Source organism: Anomaloglossus baeobatrachus, chromosome 2, assembly GCF_048569485.1.
Source record: "Anomaloglossus baeobatrachus isolate aAnoBae1 chromosome 2, aAnoBae1.hap1, whole genome shotgun sequence".
Lineage (NCBI taxonomy): Eukaryota > Metazoa > Chordata > Amphibia > Anura > Aromobatidae > Anomaloglossus > Anomaloglossus baeobatrachus.
The window spans coordinates 6,662,348-6,687,726 of NC_134354.1; the positions used below are offsets into that span (position 1 = coordinate 6,662,348).

At 56.0% G+C, this 25,379-nt stretch overlaps 1 protein-coding gene across 1 annotated transcript in view; it reads right to left on the minus strand.

Moving 5' to 3' along the window:
• GDAP2 (ganglioside induced differentiation associated protein 2) overlaps positions 1 to 25,379 on the minus strand; it is a 67,306-nt gene that overhangs the window by 13,681 nt on the left and 28,246 nt on the right. The window contains exons 6-11 of the mRNA XM_075334837.1: positions 5,805 to 5,964; positions 5,252 to 5,408; positions 4,440 to 4,516; positions 4,266 to 4,342; positions 4,029 to 4,168; positions 3,411 to 3,465 (exon numbers count right to left, since the gene is read on the minus strand). Of these exons, the coding sequence (XP_075190952.1) occupies positions 3,411 to 3,465; positions 4,029 to 4,168; positions 4,266 to 4,342; positions 4,440 to 4,516; positions 5,252 to 5,408; positions 5,805 to 5,964 (666 nt within the window). The remainder of the gene's footprint in view (positions 1 to 3,410; positions 3,466 to 4,028; positions 4,169 to 4,265; positions 4,343 to 4,439; positions 4,517 to 5,251; positions 5,409 to 5,804; positions 5,965 to 25,379) is intronic.

The following is a 25,379-nucleotide window of genomic DNA, read 5'->3' on the forward strand; positions in this document are numbered from 1 at the left end:
TGCCAAAAAACAATTGGGCATAATGAATTTTAGGTATCTGGCATCATATTCATCCCCTCATACAGAACACATACAGACTTGACTAAGCTGATAACATGGCACCCGCACTCCTGAAGGCAAAATCTCTTAGAGCTTTAATTTCTACTTGTTACCCGATATTGTACCCAGTCTTGGCGTCTTTACATATCTGTTATTACACTTGTGTCATGTTATTTTAGTGTCCTTTCAAATAATGGATCTTCTCTAAGCTCCCTCACTTCCCAGTGACTCATCTAAGCTCCCTCACTCCCCACAATGAATTCAATCTAAGCTCCCTACACACCCCACAATGAATCCAATCTAAGCTCCCTACACTCCCCACAATGAAACCCATCTAAGCTCCCCACAATGAATCCCATCTAAGCTCCCTCTCTCTCCACAATGCAGCCCATCTAAGCTCCCTACACTCCCCACAATGAATCCAATCTAAGCTCCCTACACTCCTGACAATCCATTCTAAGTTCCCTATACTCCCCACAAGTAATCCAATCTAACCTCCCTACACTCACCACAATGAATACAATCTAAGCTCTATTACTCTCCACAATGAAGCCCATCTAAGCTCCCTACACTCTCCACAATGAATCCAGTCTAAGCTCCCTACACTCCCCACAATGAATCTAGTCTAAGCTGCCTACACTCCCCACAATGAATCCCATCTAAGCTCCCTCACTTCCCACAATGAATCCCATCTAAGCTCCCTCACTTGCCACAATGAATCCCTCCTAAGCTCCCTCACTCTCCACAATAAATCCCATCTAAGCTCCCTCACTCCCCACAATGAATCCCATCTAAGCTCCCTACACTCTCCACAATAAATCCCATCTAAGCTCCCTCACTCCCCACAATGAATCCCATCTAAGCTCCCTCACTCTCCACAATGAATCCCATCTAAGCTCCCTCACTCCCCACAATGAATCCCATCTAAGCTCCCTCACTATCCACAATGAATCTCATCTAAGCTCCCTCACTCTCCACAATAAATCTCATCTAAGCTCCCTCACTCTCCACAATAAATCCCATCTAAGCTCCCTCACTCCCTACAATGAATCCCATCTAAGCTCCCTCACTATCCACAATGAATCCAGCAATTTTGGAGCAGAATATGCTCCCGTTGCAATTATAAGGGTCACCAAGAAGAGTATAAATAGCTGGCTCCTCCTTGTGCGGATCCTCGCACAGCCTTTACTGCTCTTATAAACCGTGTTGTGATCTACAAGGCATGACACAATGCAGTAACACGAGCCTCCGTCATCAAGGCCAGGCGGTGAATGCCTGCACTTACTGCAGTGTTTGTAGAAAACTGTGCACAAAGTTGCAATTAATCATTTTGCAAATTAGATGACTGTTCTCATTGCTCAGCAATATTGAAAAGTAACAAGAAACTGGGTGTGATCTGCAGAGGCGCAGGTACATCTTGTAGAAGCTCCCTAATATCATTACTACTTCCATCATCAGATAAATCAATCTTCGCTCCAAACTTCACCTTTTATTCCTACAGCAGAACTGGACTTTGCTCTAATACCACTTTCTGCCCCCGTCATAAACTACTACAGGATACAGTACAGTGAAACTCCTCTTATCTCCCCGTTACCTCCTATTCCTTTCATACAAAGGATCTTCACATTCTTAAACTTTTTTATTCATAGAATTTCATACAATGGATGTTGTCTTAACTCACTCACACCCAATTACCTGTATATAATGGATCTCATCTTAGCTCCCTCACACCCCATTACCTAGATATAATGGATGTGGTCTTAGCTCCCTCACACCCCATTACCTGTATATAATGGATGTGGTCTTAGCTCCCTCACACATCATTACCAGTATATAATGGATCTCGTCTTAGCTCCCTCACACCCCATTACCTGTATAAAATGGATGTGGTCTTAGCTCCCTCACACCCCATTACCTGTATATAATGGATGTGGTCTTAGCTCCCTCACACCCCATTACCTGTATATAGTGGATGTTGTCTTAGCTCCCTCACACCCCATTACCAGTATATAATGGATCTCGTCTTTTTCCCTCACACCCCATTACCTGTTTATAATGGATCTCATCTTAGCTCCCTCACACCCCATTACCTGTATATAGTGGATGTTGTCTTAGCTCCCTCACACCCCATTACCAGTATATAATGGATCTCGTCTTTTTCCCTCACACCCCATTACCTGTTTATAATGGATGTTGTCTTAGCTCCCTCACACCCCATTACCTGTATATAATGGATGTTGTTTTAGCTCCCTCACACCCCATTACCTGTATATAGTGGATGTTGTCTTAGCTCCCTCACACCCCATTACCTGTATATAATGGATCTGGTCTTAGCTCCCTCACACCCCATTACCTGTTTATAATGGATGTTGTCTTAGCTCCCTCACACCCCATTACCTGTATATAATGGATGTTGTCTTAGCTCCCTCACACCCCATTACCTGTATATAGTGGATGTTGTCTTAGCTCCCTCACACCCCATTACCTGTATATAATGGATCTGGTCTTAGCTCCCTCACACCCCATTACCTGTATATAATGGATCTGGTCTTAGCTCCCTCACACCCCATTACCTGTTTATAATGGATGTTGTCTTAGCTCCCTCACACCCCATTACCTGTTTATAATGGATGTTGTCTTAGCTCCCTTATAACCCCATTTCCACCTGATGGAGACCCATGATTGTTGTAGGGTATGGCTTAATGTATACGTGTACGTCCTCTGTGCTCCAGTGATTCGGCTCTTACAGCCATTTCTCCTTAGAGACGCACTGACGGCAGCAGCAGTGTCTGCAAGATGGGGTGCGAGGATCACCCCCAAGTCAATAGGCTTTAATTTTAGGCTTCTGGACAAGCGTCACAGCCTGTGAATGTGAGATCTACCGGATCCGGAGAGTGTTGGGATCTTATGTGCTGGCGAGAAACCAAAGGCTTCATATTAGCGCGTAATCCTCTCACTCACACGGGGGGTGGTCGGTGGCTAGCAGGGTCCCTCCTGTGCCAGAGTCCCGGCCCCCCTCCTGTGCCAGAGTCCCGGCCCCCCTCCTGTGCCAGAGTCCCGGCCCCCCTCCTGTGCCAGAGTCCCGGCCCCCCTCCTGTGCCAGAGTCCCGGCCCCCCTCCTGTGCCAGAGTCCCCGGCCCCCCTCCCCCCTCCTGTGCTGTAGTCCTCCCCCGCCCCTCCTGTGTGAGGGTGGGCAGCATTACCCCACCTCGTTTGCTGTGGAGCGGAGGAGCCCCCTTGTTCTTCCCATTACTCCCCTTCCTCCCATTTACTGATAATATAAAGCCACATAGGCCTGTGTGGATCTTCACCGACTGCACTGCTGCAAAACAGCCCAAACCCCTCACTTTACAGCGGGGGAGGAGCCTCACCTTAGAGCGAAATGTTGGATGGACGAAATAAAGCGCCTTCAGGTTCTTCTTGTATCTGGAGAAGGAAAGAGCAGACATTGTAATGAGAAAGAAATATAGAACCTTATTAAAGGGCCGGCGCAGCTTTCAGAAATACATGGAACAGTTCTGCAGCGTTATCAGGGACTCTGCTTTGTCTGTGCTTGTGTGAAGCATTATTCCTCCAGAGCAGCGTGCGCTGCCTCTGCTTCCGGGGCCTCATTACCGTGTCGCGCCATCAATGCGGTTTCAGGTCTTATTCTCGATGAGATTTTTGCATCGCGTTTCACATTTTTCTCCAGATGTTTTAGACAAATTCATGAAAAGCGACTTTATACCAGTGTCATTTTTTGGGGGGCCCCGTGTCACCCCCCCCCCCCTGCGGAGTCAAGCTTCTGGAGTTATCAATTTGGTGCATTTTTCAAGAGAAGATGGCACAGCGGGGGTTAAAAAAAAACACGACTGAAGGATTAATAGTCGCGATGAGGACAAAGCATGAAGGGGTTAATCACCGGCCGGCTCCTGTGTGCAGCGCTCTGCGTGCGGTCAGCGCCCCCTGGTGGAGCCGGCGGGTGCCCCGGGATGACGGCGGTCACTCACTTGGCGTCCACCACGTCGTAGACGTTCTTCAGGAAGTCGGAGTCCAGGTGGTTGTGCTCCGCGGTCAGCGTGTGGAAATACACCAGCACGTAGTCCCTGGCGGCCACGTGGTCCATCATATGGATGAAGTACAGCAGGGCCTGGGGGGATAAGGGGGGGGGGGGGCACATGAGGGGGGGGGGGTCAGGACCCGTCCAAACACACGAAGACCCCAAACACACAGAGGACGGCCACCACCTTCTCCATGTCGATCAGCAGGACGGGAATGTTCCTTCCCACAATGACGATCACGCTGCGGCCGCAGGTGTCCACGCCTGGAAGAAGGAGAGAGGTCAGCGAGGCCAGAGGACACAAAGACCACCCTGCGGAAACTCCACCGCCCCCCGTAACGTCACACGGACGCACACTCACCGGACTGGTACAGCGCCTTCAGAGCAGCAATGTCCGAGAGATCTTCTGTCCGCGCCCGAGACAGCCAGCGATTGTAGCTGAGGACGGAAGAGGAAGCGTGAGATGGTGAGAGACCGGCGGCGAGGGAGACCGGCGGCCAGAGACCGGCGGCCCCCCAGCGAGAGAGAGCGGCGGCGAGGGAGACCGGCAGCCAGAGACCGACGGCCCCCCAGCGAGAGAGAGAGAGCGGCGGTGACGAGAGAGAACGGGGGCCCCGCACCCGAGACAGCCAGCAATTGTAGCTGAGGACGGAAGAGGAAGCGAGATGGTGAGAGACCGGCGGCCAGAGACCGGCGGCCCCCCAGCGAGAGAGAGCGGCGGCGAGGGAGACCGGCAGCCAGAGACCGACGGCCCCCCAGCGAGAGAGAGAGAGAGCGGCGGTGGCGAGAGAGAACGGGGGCCCCGCGCCCGAGACAGCCAGCGATTGTAGCCGAGGACGGAAGAGGAAGCGTGAGATAGTAAGAGAGCGGCGGCGAGGGAGACCGACGGCGAGGGAGACCGGCGGCCAGAGACAGTCGATGAAACAACGGCAGGCTAGCGGCACGACACTGGCAGTGAGAGACCGGCAGCCCTGACAGTGTGCACAGATACGTCACATTGCAGCAAACATGAGATGTGTGACCGGCACAATACAGCAAACCTTCCTGTGAGACGCAGGCGGGGACGGACCGCCTGCAGGGTTATTTGGGGGGCCGGATTACAGGGGTCTCCTGCTGATGCGCAGGCTCGGGGACTACTGTAGAGACCAGGATGGTCCCAGCGGCCGCACTCACTTCCTCTGGTGCTGCTTCTGGAGGGCGACCCCCGACATTTGCCCCTGGAGCGCCAGGCGCCGCTGCTTGTCCACGTCACCTTCCATACGAGCAAAGGCGTGCGAGCCGATGAGGGAGAGATCGCGGCCCAGGCCTTCATCCTCCTCCTCCGACTCATCTGCAACACACAAGGAAGAGAAGCGGGCGTCAGACGTGTCCATCCGGGGGTCTCCTGCCTCCGAAACTGCAAATGTAGAGGCCGAGTACTCAAAGAAGCAAATACAGAAGCCCGCGGAGCGAGCGGGGGTCCCACAGCCGCAAAACACAGAAGCCCGCGGAGCGAGCAGGGGTCCCACAGCCGCAAAACACAGAAGCCCGCGGAGCGAGCAGGGGTCCCACAGCCGCAAAATACAGAAGCCCGCGGAGCGAGCGGGGGTCCCACAGCCGCAAAACACAGAAGCCCGCGGAGCGAGCAGGGGTCCCACAGCCGTGTGTCCCACCCGGAGAAGAGACTGCGGCAACAACTCAGCAAAAGGGACGAGGGGTCGGGACGCGAGTGTGGCGGGGTCTTTACCTTCATGGACGCCCGGCTTCTCACAGATTCTGATCTGTCGCTCCGGGACCACCGGCTCCCCGTCAGCATTGCCGATATCCGGGGGCAACAGCGGCAGCGAGCTCTGCTCCTCCTGGGGGGACCGCGGGAAATACAGGGGCAGCAAGTGCAGGTACGTGGCCTGGAAGAGAGGGTGCGCCAACATGTCAGCGCTGCACCAAGCACGTCATTGCCACGCAAAGTGCCACGCCAAGCGCCACGCCGAGCACCACGTCAGTGTCACACCACGTCAGTGCCACGCCAAGCGCCGTGCAAAAGTCATAGGCAGGTGAGGAGAAGAGCTGCAGAGGCCAAAGCTCCAGACACCAGAGGGTAAATACCAATGCACACAATACAAATGTCACCGAGGAGACGGGCGGTCACTGAATACTGAGGACGGAGGAGACGGGCGGTCACTGAATACTGAGGACGGAGGAGACGGGCGGTCACTGAATACTGAGGACGGAGGAGACGGGCGGTCACTGAATACTGAGGACGGAGGAGACGGGCGGTCCCTAAATACTGAGGACGGAGGAGACGGGCAGTCACTGAATACTGAGGACGCAGGAGACGGGCGGTCACTGAATACTGAGGACGGAGGAGACGGGCGGTCACTGAATACTGAGGACGGAGGAGACGGGCGGTCACTGAATACTGAGGACGGAGGATACGGGCAGTCACTAAATACTGAGGACGGAGGATACGGGCAGTCACTGAATACTGAGGACGGAGGAGACGGGCGGTCACTGAATACTGAGGACGGAGGATACGGGCAGTCACTGAATACTGAGGACGGAGGAGACGGGCAGTCACTGAATAATGAGGACGGAGGAGACGGGCAGTCACTGAATACTGAGGACGGAGGAGACTGGCGATCACTGAATACTGAGGATGGAGGAGACGGGGGGGGGGGGCGATCACTGAATACTGAGGACGGAGGAGACTGGCGGTCACTGAATACTGAGGACGGAGGATACGGGCAGTCACTGAATACTGAGGACGGAGGAGACGGGCAGTCACTGAATACTGAGGACGGAGGAGACGGGCTGTGAGGTAAATCCGGAGATATGACGATAAATCATGATATTCAAGTATGTCAGGAAGCCCTCTCCTGGTGTCACCCCCCCTTTCCTTCACACAACTGGTTTAGCAACAAATCCCATGGCCATCTCCTGTGATATGGAGATGAGGTGGTGTGGGAACAATGGACACAGGATGACTCCCTGCCGTCACCCTGTAACAAGAGTTGTATCTCATTAGCAAGGCTATGGAACTAGCTAGACAGAACGACTCCAGTAAAAAATGGTTCATATCTCGCAAGCCATATTTCCGATAAATATGGCAACCATAAAAATGGTGTCTCCGCATGCGGACGATGCCGGCACACCCTTTTTATGGGAGCAGGACATGGGGAAATGCCCCAGGCGTGATATCAGCCAATGGGGAACTGGCAGACAGGTCATGAAACCTCTCATTCTGTAGCTAAATTCATAACTGTCACAATGAGAGCATTGGCGTCCGCCTACGACGCTCCCAGGCCAAGTTATGGCCATATTCCATGTTGTGGATTTTGTCCATAACTCCAGCCAGGGGTGGAGCAGTGCTCCCTCTGAGGTCACGAAGGTAGGAGGGGACCTGGATTTGTCCAGGTTGATAACCCTACTTCGGCCATTTTCCAGTGTTCTTTCGCTGGGGGTCACGTGCAGGAAACATCTGTGGGAGTTCCTAGAAACCTGGTCTACAGCGCCCCCCTGTGGCCAGACGCACAAGGTAACTGATCGAATTGCATACCTGTTTGTAAACCATGCTTTATCTGTAACTGTACTCTGACATATGTATATTCTGTAGATTCCCTATTGTATATATTGTAGTTTCTAGTGTGCTTTAGGCTGATTAAATTATATAATTAATCTTGGGCTGTTCTGTTATCTCGATCTTGAATCCCACGTCTGTGTGTTCGGCTAATAGTTACCGTGAAGCGGTTGGTGGCAGCGAGTTTGTGCCAAGGATTATTGTGGGGAGGCCAGTGAGATTCGGGGAGATTTTATATATTCCGCCCGCGGAGGTCGGGGGAATATATACCCTACTCTCACCGGGGACCCTTCAATAATCGGCATAAGTAGTATAGCGGCCTCCTTGCTTATTGTCGGGCAATTCCATAATTGGCCTGACTATAAGAGGGGCGCTAGAGAGCGCATCACGTGCTCTGTCGGTCGGGAGGTATAAAGGAGGGGTGACCCCCACTTGTTACCCCCCGATTGTGACGTACTGGTAGCCAGCGCGGGGGATTTCTGAGTGACCCCCCGGTGGTTTGTGACATATTGGTGGCATAGCGGTGGGATCGAGATAATAGTGTGTGTGAGACCCATACTCCCAGACACTAAAGACTGCCTGCAGCAGCTGTGGCTGCTGGGGTCTTCAGACTAGCTCAACACTAGAGTGTCAGAGTGCAGATACTGTAAGGTGTGTGGAGGCATCAGGTGTCAGTTCTGTGTCAGTGACCAAAAGTCTGCAAGAATGGCTGAGAGCACCAGGAGCAGAGCTATGCAACTGGCCAATGCTAAGGCAGGAGCCGAAGAGAGGGAGGACGGTGCTGTGGACAGCAATGAGGAGGTTGCCCACGAGTCCTCCAGGAGCTCGACGCCAGAAAACCGTTCTGCCGAGGACATTGCGCAACCTGGCACTGCTGGACAAGATGAGGAGGAGCTCACCCAAGGTTCCTCAACGAGCCAGATGCCAGCCCTCCGCTCTGAAAGGGACAGTGAATCGCCTAGCTCTGCAGCATGCCGCAGATCACCACGTGCCATTCCACCGAGCCTGGGAGGCTCGGATAGCCTTCTTCAAATGGCTACGGCCCTTCTCCAGGCTGGAGACCAGAAGGGCTACAAGGAACTCCTGGCAGAGCGCAGGGCAGAGCGGCAGGCAGCGCGTGACGCTGCGGAGCGGCACGCAGAGCGTGAGGCTGCGGAGCGAGAGCGGCAGGCAGCGCGTGAAGAGCGAGAGCGACAGGCAGACCGTGACTACCAGCTGCAGCTAGCTCAGCTCCGGCCCTCATCAGCCACATGTGACCTTCGAGACACCAAACTTCCAAAGGTCCGTGTTGAGGACTTCCCAGTGCTGGAGAAGGATGGAGACTTGGACTCTTTCTTGACTGCTTTTGAACGGACTTGCTTGCAGCACCATCTGGACAAGGACCAGTGGGCCAAATACCTGACCCCCCGTTTAAGGGGTAAGGCCCTGGATATCCTTGGGGACTTGCCTGCTGAGGCAGATCAGGGCTACGACACCATCAAGCGGGCCCTGATCCAACAGTACAACCTCACTCCAGAGTCCTACCGCAAGAAGTTCCGGAGCCTACAGAAGGGACCAAAGGACTCCTGGGCTGACCACCGGCGGGCACTTGCCCGAGCTGCCGACCACTGGACCCAAGGCCTGCAGCTTTCCACCGGACCGGAGATCCTGGACTTGTTCATCACGGAGCAACTCTTGTGGAACTGCCCTGAGGATCTCCGCCAGTTCATCCGAGACCAGAAGCCAAAGGGGTCCACGGCTACAGCTGCCCTTGCCGATGACTACACCAACAACCGGGCCCCTGAGGCCAGGAGAGCGGCCACCAGCAGCACCTGGAGAGGGGGTAAGATGAATTCGGCGACTGCCCCTAGACTGCAGGGGGTGTCCCCCTCAACTCCCCTCTCCAGGCCCGTGGCGGAACCAAGACGGTGCCACCAGTGCAACCTACCTGGACACTTCAAGGCCATGTGCCCTCAGCGTCCCAAGGCCCCGGCTCCGTCCCCGTCCCAAGGGCCGCCCAAGGTGTATTGTGTGGGTGGGGGTGGTGGTAGGTCCCTGGACAGCTTCCAACCTGTCACCGTCGGCCGGTCTGTGACCATAGGACTGCGAGACAGCGCCTCGGAGGTGACTCTGGTGCGGCCTGAGATGGTGTCCCCCCAAGACTTGATCCCTGGAAAAACCCTCGCTGTCTCCGGGATTGGAGGCACTGACCCGGCGCTGCCTGTTGCTGACATTTATGTGGACTGGGGCGCAGGGCGGGGGGTGAGGGAGGTGGGGGTAACTGATCGGATCCCTGCAAACGTGCTACTTGGGACAGATTTGGGGCAGATAACCTCCCAGTTTGGGCCCCCCCCAAGGGCTGAACCTTCAGCCCGTAGTGACATGACTCCTAACAATGTTAATGTGTTATCTATGAATGATGTAAGGGAGGAGGGAGTGAACTCTGATATTTCTGCTTGCATAGACACCATAGACACACACTCAGCTGCAGCTGTGACAGGGGAGGGGGTCAGAGAAAGGTGTGACAATGCCTCTACAAGTAACCAGCCTGTGAGCTGGGATCTGTTGCCCTCTGCAGGGATAAGCAGAGAGCAGGGTGCTGCAGGGGGAGGACCAGTGTGTGGGGTGGGGGCTACCACAGCAAATGTGGGGTCCCCAGAGATTTCACAGCGGGGTTCTGTTGCTGCAGGAGGGGAACAGGCAGGTGAGATTGGGGCCGGTCCAGGAGCGGAAGTGCTCCCAGGTAAGATCTCGGTGCATGGTTCCCCCACAACCGGGGTGTCAGGAAGCCAGGTAGGTCTGCCTGAACCGGCGACTTGGTCAGGAACGGAGGAGGAGCAGGCACGACCCACGGTCGCAGCGGCTGTGGCCGCTGTCACCCGCAGTGGGAGTGCTGGAAGCCAAGGGGCCTCCCGGAGGTCCGATAGCTCTTCCCCTTCTGACCAAGTGGCAGCCGAGTCAGGTGGAGGCCAGGACACAGGTCCCGGGGTACTGACTGAAGATGTGACAGTCTCGTCGATTCTGGCCACATCTAGTCAGGGGTTTCAGGCAGCGTTAGAAGCTGACGACAGCCTGAAAGCTCTTAAGGAGCAGGCGGCACAGCCTCCCTCGGACTCGGACCCGGAGCGAGTGGTCTGGGACCAAGGACGGCTGTACCGGGCCACGGTCCAGCAGGGTTCACCGGAGGCGTGGCCCAGGGACCGACAGTTGGTGGTACCCTATCCGTTCCGGACGGAGTTGTTGCGGATCGCACATGAGATTCCGATGGCCGGACACCTAGGGATCGCTAAGACCAAGGCCAGGTTAAACCAGCATTTCTACTGGCCAAAAATGGGGGCCGATGTGGCTGCCTACTGCCGTTCGTGTGAAACCTGTCAGAGAGTGGGGAAGGCGGGGCCACGCCCCAAAGCCCCACTAGTATCTCTGCCAATCATCGATGAGCCTTTCAGGAGGGTGGCTGTGGATCTGGTCGGCCCGCTGGCCATCCCCAGCAGCTCCGGGAAACGCTTCCTACTGACGGTAGTGGACTATGCCACCCGGTACCCAGAAGCAGTGGCCTTGTCGTCCATTCGGGCTGACAAGGTGGCCACCGCATTGCTGGAGATTTTCTCCCGAGTGGGTTTTCCCCAGGAAATGCTCACTGACCGGGGGACCCAATTCATGTCCCAGCTGATGGAGGCCCTCTGTAAGCAAGTCCAGGTGCGACATCTGGTGGCCAGCCCGTACCATCCACAGACTAATGGCCTGTGCGAGCGGTTCAATGGCACCTTAAAGCAGATGCTTAAGATGTTGGTCGACTCCCATGGGCGTGACTGGGAGCGGTATCTCCCACACCTGTTATTTGCTTACCGGGAGGTTCCACAGGCCTCAACGGGATTCTCACCGTTTGAGCTCCTGTACGGGCGACGTGTGCGGGGCCCCCTGGCTCTGGTGAAAGAGGCTTGGGAAGGGGATTTGGCCACCCCTGGAGTGTCGGTTATCGAGTATGTCATGCGCTTCCGGGACAAAATGCAGGCCTTGACGCAACTGGTACACGACAATATGGCTCAAGCCCAGGCCGATCAGAAGCGTTGGTACGACCAGAACGCTTGTGAGAGGACCTACCAAGTGGGTCAAAAGGTGTGGGTACTGGTCCCCGTACCACAGGACAAGCTTCAGGCAGCCTGGGAAGGCCCATACCTCGTGTACCAGCAGCTCAACCCTGTAACGTACCTGGTCACCCTGGACCCTGCCCGTGGAAGGCGGAAGCCCTTCCATGTGAACATGATGAAGGCACATCATGAGCGGGAGGCATGCGCGCTCCCCGTGTGCAACCTGCCCGAGGAGGGAGAAGCGGAAACCCTCTTGGATATGCTAGCCCAGGTTAGGGCAGGCGGATCCATTGAGGATGTGGAGGTTGGCCACCAGCTCTTGGAGGACCAACGGTCCCAGCTGTGGGCCACCCTACACCCCTTCCGGGGGTTGTTTAACAACCAGCCCGGAAGGACTGACTTGGCTGTCCATCACGTGGACACTGGGGATCATCCCCCGATCCGGCGTTCAGCATATCGGGTCTCCCTGGAGGTGCAGCAACACATGCGCCAGGAGATTGACGAGATGCTGAAGCTGGGGGTGATCCAGGCATCCAACAGCGCTTGGGCCTCGCCTGTAGTCCTCGTCCCTAAGAAGGACCGAACCACTCGGTTCTGCGTGGACTACAGGGGGCTCAATGCTGTCACGGTCGCCGATGCGTACCCAATGCCACGCATCGATGACCTGTGTGAGGCAAATCCCGGGATATGAAGATGAATTATGACTCCAGTCATAGTCCCTCATCACTCCCTGGCAGTGCCCCCTCCCTTCTTGTTCTCAGTGTTCCACTTACACCTCCATGGCCATGTCCTGTGATATGGAGATGAGGTGGTGTGGGAACAATGGACACAGGATGACTCCCTGCCGTCACCCTGTAGTAGGAGCTGCTAGCTAGTTAGCAAGGCTATGGAAATAGCCAGACAGAACGACTCCAGTAAAAAATGGTTCATATCTCGCAAGCCATATTTCCGATAAATATGGCAACCATCAAAATGGTGTCTCCGCATGCAGACGATGCCGGCACACCCTTTTTATGGGAGCAGGACATTGGGAAATGCCCCAGGCGTGATATCAGCCAATGGGGAACTGGCAGACAGGTCATGAGTCCCCTCGTTCTGTAGCTAAATTCATAACTGTCACAATGAGAGCATTGGCGTCCGCCTACGACGCTCCCAGGCAAAGTTATGGCCATATTCCATGTTGTGGATTTTGTCCATAACTCCAGCCAGGGGTGGAGCAGTGCTCCCTCTGAGGTCACGAAGGTAGGAGGGGACCTGGATTTGTCCAGGTTGATAACCCTACTTCGGCCATTTTCCAGTGTTCTTTCGCTGGGGGTCACGTGCAGGAAACATCTGCGGGAGTTCCTAGAAACCTGGTCTACAGCGCCCCCCTGTGGCCAGACGCACAAGGTAACTGATTGAATTGCATACCTGTTGTAAACCATGCTTTATCTGTAACTGTACTCTGACATATGTATATTCTGTAGATTCCCTATTGTATATATTGTAGTTTCTAGTGTGCTTTAGGCTGATTAAATTATATAATTAATCTTGGGCTGTTCTGTTATCTCGATCTTGAATCCCACGTCTGTGTGTTCGGCTAATAGTTACCGTGAAGCGGTTGGTGGCAGCGAGTTTGTGCCAAGGATTATTGTGGGGAGGCCAGTGAGATTCGGGGAGATTTTATATATTCCGCCCGCGGAGGTCGGGGGAATATATACCTTACTCTCACCGGGGACCCTTCAATAATCGGCATAAGTAGTATAGCGGCCTCCTTGCTTATGGTCGGGCAATATCCCCGGCTCAGATCCATGATGGTCAGGTACTGAGCCCCGGCCAACTGATCGAGCAGGTCATCGATGCGTGGCATTGGGTACGCATCGGCGACCGTGACCGCATTGAGCCCCCTGTAGTCCACGCAGAACCGAGTGGTTCGGTCCTTCTTAGGGACGAGGACTACAGGCGAGGCCCAAGCGCTGTTGGATGCCTGGATCACCCCCAGCTTCAGCATCTCGTCAATCTCCTGGCGCATGTGTTGCTGCACCTCCAGGGAGACCCGATATGCTGAACGCCGGATCGGGGGATGATCCCCAGTGTCCACGTGATGGACAGCCAAGTCAGTCCTTCCGGGCTGGTTGGTAAACAACCCCCGGAAGGGGTGTAGGGTGGCCCACAGCTGGGACCGTTGGTCCTCCAAGAGCTGGTGGCCAACCTCCACATCCTCAATGGATCCGCCTGCCCTAACCTGGGCTAGCATATCCAAGAGGGTTTCCGCTTCTCCCTCCTCGGGCAGGTTGCACACGGGGAGCGCACATGCCTCCCGCTCCTGATGTGCCTTCATCATGTTCACATGGAAGGGCTTCCGCCTTCCACGGGCAGGGTCCAGGGTGACCAGGTACGTTACAGGGTTGAGCTGCTGGTACACGAGGTATGGGCCTACCCAGGCTGCCTGAAGCTTGTCCTGTGGTACGGGGACCAGTACCCACACCTTTTGACCCACTTGGTAGGTCCTCTCACAAGCGTTCTGGTCGTACCAACGCTTCTGATCGGCCTGGGCTTGAGCCATATTGTCGTGTACCAGTTGCGTCAAGGCCTGCATTTTGTCCCGGAAGCGCATGACATACTCGATAACCGACACTCCAGGGGTGGCCAAATCCCCTTCCCAAGCCTCTTTCACCAGAGCCAGGGGGCCCCGCACACGTCGCCCGTACAGGAGCTCAAACGGTGAGAATCCTGTTGAGGCCTGTGGAACCTCCCGGTAAGCAAATAACAGGTGTGGGAGATACCGCTCCCAGTCACGCCCATGGGAGTCGACCAACATCTTAAGCATCTGCTTTAAGGTGCCATTGAACCGCTCGCACAGGCCATTAGTCTGTGGATGGTACGGGCTGGCCACCAGATGTCGCACCTGGACTTGCTTACAGAGGGCCTCCATCAGCTGGGACATGAATTGGGTCCCCCTGTCAGTGAGCATTTCCTGGGGAAAACCCACTCGGGAGAAAATCTCCAGCAATGCGGTGGCCACCTTGTCAGCCCGAATGGACGACAAGGCCACTGCTTCTGGGTACCGGGTGGCATAGTCCACTACCGTCAGTATGAAGCGTTTCCCGGAGCTGCTGGGGATGGCCAGCGGGCCGACCAGATCCACAGCCACCCTCCTGAAAGGCTCATCGATGATTGGCAGAGATACCAGTGGGGCTTTGGGGCGTGGCCCCGCCTTCCCCACTCTCTGACAGGTTTCACACGAACGGCAGTAGGCAGCCACATCGGCCCCCATTTTTGGCCAGTAGAAATGCTGGTTTAACCTGGCCTTGGTCTTAGCGATCCCTAGGTGTCCGGCCATCGGAATCTCATGTGCGATCCGCAACAACTCCGTCCGGAACGGATAGGGTACCACCAACTGTCGGTCCCTGGGCCACGCCTCCGGTGAACCCTGCTGGACCGTGGCCCGGTACAGCCGTCCTTGGTCCCAGACCACTCGCTCCGGGTCCGAGGGAGGCTGTGCCGCCTGCTCCTTAAGAGCTTTCAGGCTGTCGTCAGCTTCTAACGCTGCCTGAAACCCCTGACTAGATGTGGCCAGAATCGACGAGACTGTCACATCTTCAGTCAGTACTCCGGGACCTGTGTCCTGGCCTCCACCTGACTCGGCTGCCACTTGGTCAGAAGGGGAAGAGCTATCGGACCTCCGGGAGGCCCCTTGGCTTCCAGCACTCCCACTGCGGGTGACAGCGGCCACAGCCGCTGCGACCGTGGGTCGTGCCTGCTCCTCCTCCGTTCCTGACCAAGTCGCCGGTTCAGGCAGACCTACCTGGCTTCCTGACACCCCGGTTGTGGGGGAACCATGCACCGAGATCTTACCTGGGAGCACTTCCGCTCCTGGACCGGCCCCAATCTCACCTGCCTGTTCCCCTCCTGCAGCAACAGAACCCCGCTGTGAAATCTCTGGGGACCCCACATTTGCTGTGGTAGCCCCCACCCCACACACTGGTCCTCCCCCTGCAGCACCCTGCTCTCTGCTTATCCCTGTAGAGGGCAACAGATCCCAGCTCACAGGCTGGTTACTTGTAGAGGCATTGTCACACCTTTCTCTGACCCCCTCCCCTGTCACAGCTGCAGCTGCGTGTGTGTCTATGGTGTCTATGCAAGCAGAAATATCAGAGTTCACTCCCTCCTCCCTTACATCATTCATAGATAACACATTAACATTGTTAGGAGTCATGTCAGTACGGGCTGAAGGTTCAGCCCTTGGTTGGGGCCCGAACTGGGAGGTTATCTGCCCCAAATCTGTCCCAAGTAGCACGTTTGCAGGGATCCGATCAGTTACCCCCACCTCCCTCACCCCTCGCCCTGCGCCCCAGTCCACATAAATGTCAGCAACAGGCAGCGCCGGGTCAGTGCCTCCAATCCCGGAGACAGCGAGGGTTTTTCCAGGGATCAAGTCTTGGGGGGACACCATCTCAGGCCGCACCAGAGTCACCTCCGAGGCGCTGTCTCGCAGTCCTATGGTCACAGACCGGCCGACGGTGACAGGTTGGAAGCTGTCCAGGGACCTACCACCACCCCCACCCACACAATACACCTTGGGCGGCCCTTGGGACGGGGACGGAGCCGGGGCCTTGGGACGCTGAGGGCACATGGCCTTGAAGTGTCCAGGTAGGTTGCACTGGTGGCACCGTCTTGGCTCTGCCACGGGCCTGGAGAGGGGAGTTGAGGGGGACACCCCCTGCAGTCTAGGGGCAGGTGGGGCAGTCGCAGAATTCATCTTACCCCCTCTCCAGGTGCTGCTGGTGGCCGCTCTCCTGGCCTCAGGGGCCCGGTTGTTGGTGTAGTCATCGGCAAGGGCAGCTGTAGCCGTGGACCCCTTTGGCTTCTGGTCTCGGATGAACTGGCAGAGATCCTCAGGGCAGTTCCACAAGAGTTGCTCCGTGATGAACAAGTCCAGGATCTCCGGTCCGGTGGAAAGCTGCAGGCCTTGGGTCCAGTGGTCGGCAGCTCGGGCAAGTGCCCGCCGGTGGTCAGCCCAGGAGTCCTTTGGTCCCTTCTGTAGGCTCCGGAACTTCTTGCGGTAGGACTCTGGAGTGAGGTTGTACTGTTGGATCAGGGCCCGCTTGATGGTGTCGTAGCCCTGATCTGCCTCAGCAGGCAAGTCCCCAAGGACATCCAGGGCCTTACCCCTTAAACGGGGGGTCAGGTATTTGGCCCACTGGTCCTTGTCCAGATGGTGCTGCAAGCAAGTCCGTTCAAAAGCAGTCAAGAAAGAGTCCAAGTCTCCATCCTTCTCCAGCACTGGGAAGTCCTCAACACGGACCTTTGGAAGTTTGGTGTCTCGAAGGTCACATGTGGCTGATGAGGGCCGGAGCTGAGCTAGCTGCAGCTGGTAGTCACGGTCTGCCTGTCGCTCTCGCTCTTCACGCGCTGCCTGCCGCTCTCGCTCCGCAGCCTCACGCTCTGCGTGCCGCTCTGCCCTGCGCTCTGCCAGGAGTTCCTTGTAGCCCTTCTGGTCTCCAGCCTGGAGAAGGGCCATAGCCATTTGAAGAAGGCTATCCGAGCCTCCCAGGCTCGGTGGAATGGCACGTGGTGATCTGCGGCACGCTGCAGAGCTAGGCGATTCACTGTCCCTTTCAGAGCGGAGGGCTGGCATCTGGCTCGTTGAGGAACCTTGGGTGAGCTCCTCCTCATCTTGTCCAGCAGTGCCAGGTTGCGCAATGTCCTCGGCAGAACGGTTTTCTGGCGTCGAGCTCCTGGAGGACTCGTGGGCAACCTCCTCATTGCTGTCCACAGCACCGTCCTCCCTCTCTTCGGCTCCTGCCTTAGCATTGGCCAGTTGCATAGCTCTGCTCCTGGTGCCATCAGCCATTCTTGCAGACTTTTGGTCACTGACACAGAACTGACACCTGATGCCTCCACACACCTTACAGTATCTGCACTCTGACACTCTAGTGTTGAGCTAGTCTGAAGACCCCAGCAGCCACAGCTGCTGCAGGCAGTCTTTAGTGTCTGGGAGTATGGGTCTCACACTCACACACACTATTATCTCGATCCCACCGCTATGCCACCAATATGTCACAAACCACCGGGGGGGTCACTCAGAAATCCCCCGCGCTGGCTACCAGTACGTCACAATCGGGGTGTAACAAGTGGGGGGTCACCCCTCCTTTATACCTCCCGACCGACAGACAGAGCACGTGATGCGCTCTCTAGCGCCCCTCTTATAGTCAGGCCAATTATGGAATTGCCCGACGATAAGCAAGGAGGCCGCTATACTACTTATGCCGATTATTGAAGGGTCCCCGGTGAGAGTAGGGTATATATTCCCCCGACCTCCGCGGGCGGAATATATAAAACCTCCCTGAATCTCACTGGCCTCCCCACAATAATCCTTGGCACAACTCGCTGCCACCAACCGCTTCACGGTAACTATTAGCCGAACACACAGACGTGGGATTCAAGATCGAGATAACAGAACAGCCCAAGATTAATTATATAATTTAATCAGCCTAAAGCACACTAGAACTACAATATATACAATAGGGAATCTACAGAATATACAGTTATGTCAGAGTACAGTTACAATCAAAGCATGGGTTACAAACAGGCATACACAGTTCCAGCAGTTACCTTGTTGCGTCTGGCCACAGGGGGGCGCTGTACCCAGGTTTCTAGGATCCTTCCCACAGATGTTTCCTACACGTGCCCCCAGCGAAAGAACCTTGGAAAATGGCCGAAGTAGGGTTATCAACCTGGGCAGATCCAGGTCCCCTCCTACCTTAGTGACCTCACAGGGAAGCACTGCCACTCCCCCTGCATGGATCAGAATTATCCAGCAAAGGGGATATTGGCCATAACTTTGCCTGGGAGCGTCGTAGGCGGACGCCAATGCTCTCATTGTGACAGTTATGAATTTAGCTACAGAACGAGGGGACTCATGACCTGTCTGCCAGTTCCCCATTGGCTGATATCACGCCTGGGGCATTTCCCAATGTCCTGCTCCCATAAAAAGGGTGTGCCGGCATCGTCTGCATGCGGAGACACCATTTTTATGGTTGCCATATTTATCGGAAATATGGCTTGCGAGATATGAACCATTTTTTACTGGAGTCGTTCTGTCTGGCTATTTCCATAGCCTTGCTAATGAGATACAACTCTTGTTACAGGGTGACGGCAGGGAGTCATCCTGTGTCCTTTGTCCTAAAGCCACCTAATTTCCATATCACAGGACATGGCCATGGAGTTTGTTGCTAAACCAGTTGTGTGAAGGAAAGGGGGGGGGGTGACACCAGGAGAGGGCTTCCTGACATACTTGAATATCATGATTTATCGTCATATCTCCGGATTTACCTCACACCTCGTCCCTAAGAAGGACCGAACCACTCGGTTCTGCGTGGACTACAGGGGGCTCAATGCTGTCACGGTCGCCGATGCGTACCCAATGCCACGCATCGATGACCTGTGTGAGGCAAATCCCGGGATATGAAGATGAATTATGACTCCAGTCATAGTCCCTCATCACTCCCTGGCAGTGCCCCCTCCCTTCTTGTTCTCAGTGTTCCACTTACACCTCCATGGCCATGTCCTGTGATATGGAGATGAGGTGGTGTGGGAACAATGGACACAGGATGACTCCCTGCCGTCACCCTGTAGTAGGAGCTGCTAGCTAGTTAGCAAGGCTATGGAAATAGCCAGACAGAACGACTCCAGTAAAAAATGGTTCATATCTCGCAAGCCATATTTCCGATAAATATGGCAACCATCAAAATGGTGTCTCCGCATGCAGACGATGCCGGCACACCCTTTTTATGGGAACAGGACATTGGGAAATGCCCCAGGCGTGATATCAGCCAATGGGGAACTGGCAGACAGGTCATGAGTCCCCTCGTTCTGTAGCTAAATTCATAACTGTCACAATGAGAGCATTGGCGTCCGCCTACGACGCTCCCAGGCAAAGTTATGGCCATATTCCATGTTGTGGATTTTGTCCATAACTCCAGCCAGGGGTGGAGCAGTGCTCCCTCTGAGGTCACGAAGGTAGGAGGGGACCTGGATTTGTCCAGGTTGATAACCCTACTTCGGCCATTTTCCAGCGTTCTTTCGCTGGGGGTCACGTGCAGGAAACATCTGCGGGAGTTCCTAGAAACCTGGTCTACAGCGCCCCCCTGTGGCCAGACGCACAAGGTAACTGATTGAATTGCATACCTGTTGTAAACCATGCTTTATCTGTAACTGTACTCTGACATATGTATATTCTGTAGATTCCCTATTGTATATATTGTAGTTTCTAGTGTGCTTTAGGCTGATTAAATTATATAATTAATCTTGGGCTGTTCTGTTATCTCGATCTTGAATCCCACGTCTGTGTGTTCGGCTAATAGTTACCGTGAAGCGGTTGGTGGCAGCGAGTTTGTGCCAAGGATTATTGTGGGGAGGCCAGTGAGATTCGGGGAGATTTTATATATTCCGCCCGCGGAGGTCGGGGGAATATATACCTTACTCTCACCGGGGACCCTTCAATAATCGGCATAAGTAGTATAGCGGCCTCCTTGCTTATGGTCGGGCAATTCCATAATTGGCCTGACTATAAGAGGGGCGCTAGAGAGCGCGTCACGTGCTCTGTCTGTCGGTCTGGAGGTATAAAGGAGGGGTGACCCCCACTTGTTACCCCCCGATTGTGACGTACTGGTAGCCAGCGCGGGGGATTTCTGAGTGACCCCCCCGGTGGTTTGTGACATATTGGTGGCATAGCGGTGGGATCGAGATAATAGTGTGTGTGAGTGTGAGACCCATACTCCCAGACACTAAAGACTGCCTGCAGCAGCTGTGGCTGCTGGGGTCTTCAGACTAGCTCAACACTAGAGTGTCAGAGTGCAGATACTGTAAGGTGTGTGGAGGCATCAGGTGTCAGTTCTGTGTCAGTGACCAAAAGTCTGCAAGAATGGCTGATGGCACCAGGAGCAGAGCTAGGCAACTGGCCAATGCTAAGGCAGGAGCCGAAGAGAGGGAGGACGGTGCTGTGGACAGCAATGAGGAGGTTGCCCACGAGTCCTCCAGGAGCTCGACGCCAGAAAACCGTTCTGCAGAGGACAGCGCACAAGCTGGCAATTATGGACAAGATGAGGAGCAGCTCACCCAAGGGTCCTCAACGAGCCAGATGCCAGCCCTCCGCTCTGCAATGGACAGTGAATCACCAGGCTCCGCAGCGGGCCGCAGATCACCACGTGCCATTCCACCGAGCCTGGGAGGCTCGGATAGCCTTCTTCAAATGGCTATGGCCCTCCTCCAGGCTGGAGACCAGGAGGGCTACAAGGGACTCCTGGCAGAGCGCAGGGCAGAGCGGCAAGCAGCGCGTGAGGCTGAGGCTGCGGAGCGGCAGGCAGCGCGTGAAGAGCGCCAGGCAGAGCGTGACTACCAGCTGCAGCTAGCTCAGCTCCGGCCCTCATCAGGCACACGTGACCTTCAAGACACCAAACTTCCAAAGGTCCGTGTTGAGGACTTCCCAGTGCTGGAGAAGGATGGAGACTTGGACTCTTTCTTGACTGCTTTTGAACGGACTTGCTTGCAGCACCATCTGAACAAGGACCAGTGGGCCAAATACCTGACCCCCCGTTTAAGGGGTAAGGCCCTGGATATCCTTGGGGACTTGCCTGCTGAGGCAGATCAGGGCTACGACACCATCAAGCGGGCCCTGATCCAACAGTACAACCTCACTCCAGAGTCCTACCGCAAGAAGTTCCGGAGCCTACAGAAGGGACCAAAGGACTCCTGGGCTGACCACCGGCGGGCACTTGCCCGAGCTGCCGACCACTGGACCCAAGGCCTGCAGCTTTCCACCGGACCGGAGATCCTGGACTTGTTCATCACGGAGCAACTCTTGTGGAACTGCCCTGAGGATCTCCGCCAGTTCATCCGAGACCAGAAGCCAAAGGGGTCCACGGCTACAGCTGCCCTTGCCGATGACTACACCAACAACCGGGCCCCTGAGGCCAGGAGAGCGGCCACCAGCAGCACCTGGAGAGGGGGTAAGATGAATTCTGCGACTGCCCCACCTGCCCCTAGACTGCAGGGGGTGTCCCCCTCAACTCCCCTCTCCAGGCCCGTGGCAGAACCAAGACGGTGCCACCAGTGCAACCTACCTGGACACTTCAAGGCCATGTGCCCTCAGCGTCCCAAGGCCCCGGCTCCGTCCCCGTCCCAAGGGCCGCCCAAGGTGTATTGTGTGGGTGGGGGTGGTGGTAGGTCCCTGGACAGCTTCCAACCTGTCACCGTCGGCCAGTCTGTGACCATAGGACTGCGAGACAGCGCCTCGGAGGTGACTCTGGTGCGGCCTGAGATGGTGTCCCCCCAAGACTTGATCCCTGGAAAAACCCTCGCTGTCTCCGGGATTGGAGGCATTGACCCGGCGCTGCCTGTTGCTGACATTTATGTGGACTGGGGCGCAGGGCGGGGGGTGAGGGAGGTGGGGGTAACTGATCGGATCCCTGCAAACGTGCTACTTGGGACAGATTTGGGGCAGATAACCTCCCAGTTTGGGCCCCCCCCAAGGGCTGAACCTTCAGCCCGTACTGACATGACTCCTAACAATGTTAATGTGTTATCTATGAATGATGTAAGGGAGGAGGGAGTGAACTCTGATATTTCTGCTTGCATAGACACCATAGACACACACACAGCTGCAGCTGTGACAGGGGAGGGGGTCAGAGAAAGGTGTGACAATGCCTCTACAAGTAACCAGCCTGTGAGCTGGGATCTGTTGCCCTCTGCAGGGATAAGCAGAGAGCAGGGTGCTGCAGGGGGAGGACCAGTGTGTGGGGTGGGGGCTACCACAGCAAATGTGGGGTCCCCAGAGATTTCACAGCGGGGTTCTGTTGCTGCAGGAGGGGAACAGGCAGGTGAGATTGGGGCCGGTCCAGGAGCGGAAGTGCTCCCAGGTAAGATCTCGGTGCATGGTTCCCCCACAACCGGGGTGTCAGGAAGCCAGGTCGGTCTGCCTGAACCGGCGACTTGGTCAGGAACGGAGGAGGAGCAGGCACGACCCACGGTCGCAGCGGCTGTGGCCGCTGTCACCCGCAGTGGGAGTGCTGGAAGCCAAGGGGCCTCCCGGAGGTCCGATAGCTCTTCCCCTTCTGACCAAGTGGCAGCCGAGTCAGGTGGAGGCCAGGACACAGGTCCCGGGGTACTGACTGAAGATATGACAGTCTCGTCGATTCTGGCCACATCTAGTCAGGGGTTTCAGGCAGCGTTAGAAGCTGACGACAGCCTGAAAGCTCTTAAGGAGCAGGCGGCACAGCCTCCCTCGGACTCGGACCCGGAGCGAGTGGTCTGGGACCAAGGACGGCTGTACCGGGCCACGGTCCAGCAGGGTTCACCGGAGGCGTGGCCCAGGGACCGACAGTTGGTGGTACCCTATCCGTTCTGGACGGAGTTGTTGCGGATCGCACATGAGATTCCGATGGCCGGACACCTAGGGATCGCTAAGACCAAGGCCAGGTTAAACCAGCATTTCTACTGGCCAAAAATGGGGGCCGATGTGGCTGCCTACTGCCGTTCGTGTGAAACCTGTCAGAGAGTGGGGAAGGCGGGGCCACGCCCCAAAGCCCCACTAGTATCTCTGCCAATCATCGATGAGCCTTTCAGGAGGGTGGCTGTGGATCTGGTCGGCCCGCTGGCCATCCCCAGCAGCTCCGGGAAACGCTTCATACTGACGGTAGTGGACTATGCCACCCGGTACCCAGAAGCAGTGGCCTTGTCGTCCATTCGGGCTGACAAGGTGGCCACCGCATTGCTGGAGATTTTCTCCCGAGTGGGTTTTCCCCAGGAAATGCTCACTGACCGGGGGACCCAATTCATGTCCCAGCTGATGGAGGCCCTCTGTAAGCAAGTCCAGGTGCGACATCTGGTGGCCAGCCCGTACCATCCACAGACTAATGGCCTGTGCGAGCGGTTCAATGGCACCTTAAAGCAGATGCTTAAGATGTTGGTCGACTCCCATGGGCGTGACTGGGAGCGGTATCTCCCACACCTGTTATTTGCTTACCGGGAGGTTCCACAGGCCTCAACAGGATTCTCACCGTTTGAGCTCCTGTACGGGCGACGTGTGCGGGGCCCCCTGGCTCTGGTGAAAGAGGCTTGGGAAGGGGATTTGGCCACCCCTGGAGTGTCGGTTATCGAGTATGTCATGCGCTTCCGGGACAAAATGCAGGCCTTGACGCAACTGGTACACGACAATATGGCTCAAGCCCAGGCCGATCAGAAGCGTTGGTACGACCAGAACGCTTGTGAGAGGACCTACCAAGTGGGTCAAAAGGTGTGGGTACTGGTCCCCGTACCACAGGACAAGCTTCAGGCAGCCTGGGAAGGCCCATACCTCGTGTACCAGCAGCTCAACCCTGTGACGTACCTTGTCACCCTGGACCCTGCCCGTGGAAGGCGGAAGCCCTTCCATGTGAACATGATGAAGGCACATCATGAGCGGGAGGCATGTGCGCTCCCCGTGTGCAACCTGCCCGAGGAGGGAGAAGCGGAAACCCTCTTGGATATGCTAGCCCAGGTTAGGGCAGGCGGATCCATTGAGGATGTGGAGGTTGGCCACCAGCTCTTGGAAGACCAACGGTCCCAGCTGTGGGCCACCCTACACCCCTTCCGGGGGTTGTTTACCAACCAGCCCGGAAGGACTGACTTGGCTGTCCATCACGTGGACACTGGGGATCATCCCCCGATCCGGCGTTCAGCATATCGGGTCTCCCTGGAGGTGCAGCAACACATGCGCCAGGAGATTGACGAGATGCTGAAGCTGGGGGTGATCCAGGCATCCAACAGCGCTTGGGCCTCGCCTGTAGTCCTCGTCCCTAAGAAGGACAGAACCACTCGGTTCTGCGTGGACTACAGGGGGCTCAATGCTGTCACGGTCGCCGATGCGTACCCAATGCCACGCATCGATGACCTGCTCGATCAGTTGGCCGGGGCTCAGTACCTGACCATCATGGACCTGAGCCGGGGATATTGGCAGATCCCCCTGACTCGCAAGGCCAGGGAACGCTCTGCCTTTATTACCCCATTTGGACTGTACGAGTCCACGGTGATGCCATTCGGGATGAGGAATGCCCCTGCCACTTTCCAGCGGATGGTCAACACCCTGCTCAAGGGACTTGAAGGGTACGCGGCCGCGTACCTGGATGACATTGCCGTCTTCAGTCCCACCTGGGAGGACCACCTAGAGCATCTAGCACAGGTGCTCAGGCGGATCCACCGGGCAGGTTTGACCATCAAGCCGGGAAAGTGTCAGCTGGCCATGAGCGAGGTCCAGTACCTCGGTCACCGGGTAGGTGGGAGAACACTGAAGCCCGAGCCTGAGAAAGTGGAAGCCATCGCATCCTGGCCCACCCCCAGGACCAAGAAGCAGGTGATGTCCTTCTTGGGGACCGCTGGGTACTATAGGAGGTTTGTTCCATGCTATAGTAGCCTGGCAAAGCCCTTGACGGACCTCACCAAGAAGAAGCTGCCCTCTGCAGTCGATTGGACAATGGACTGCGAGACAGCCTTCCGGGCCCTAAAGGACGCCCTGTCCAGCCCGCCCGTGCTACAGGCAGCCGACTTCACGCGGCCGTTTGTAGTACAGACCGACGCCAGTGACTTCGGCCTCGGTGCGGTGCTCAGCCAGGTGGACTCTGCGAGCCAAGAGCACCCAGTCTTGTACCTGAGCAGG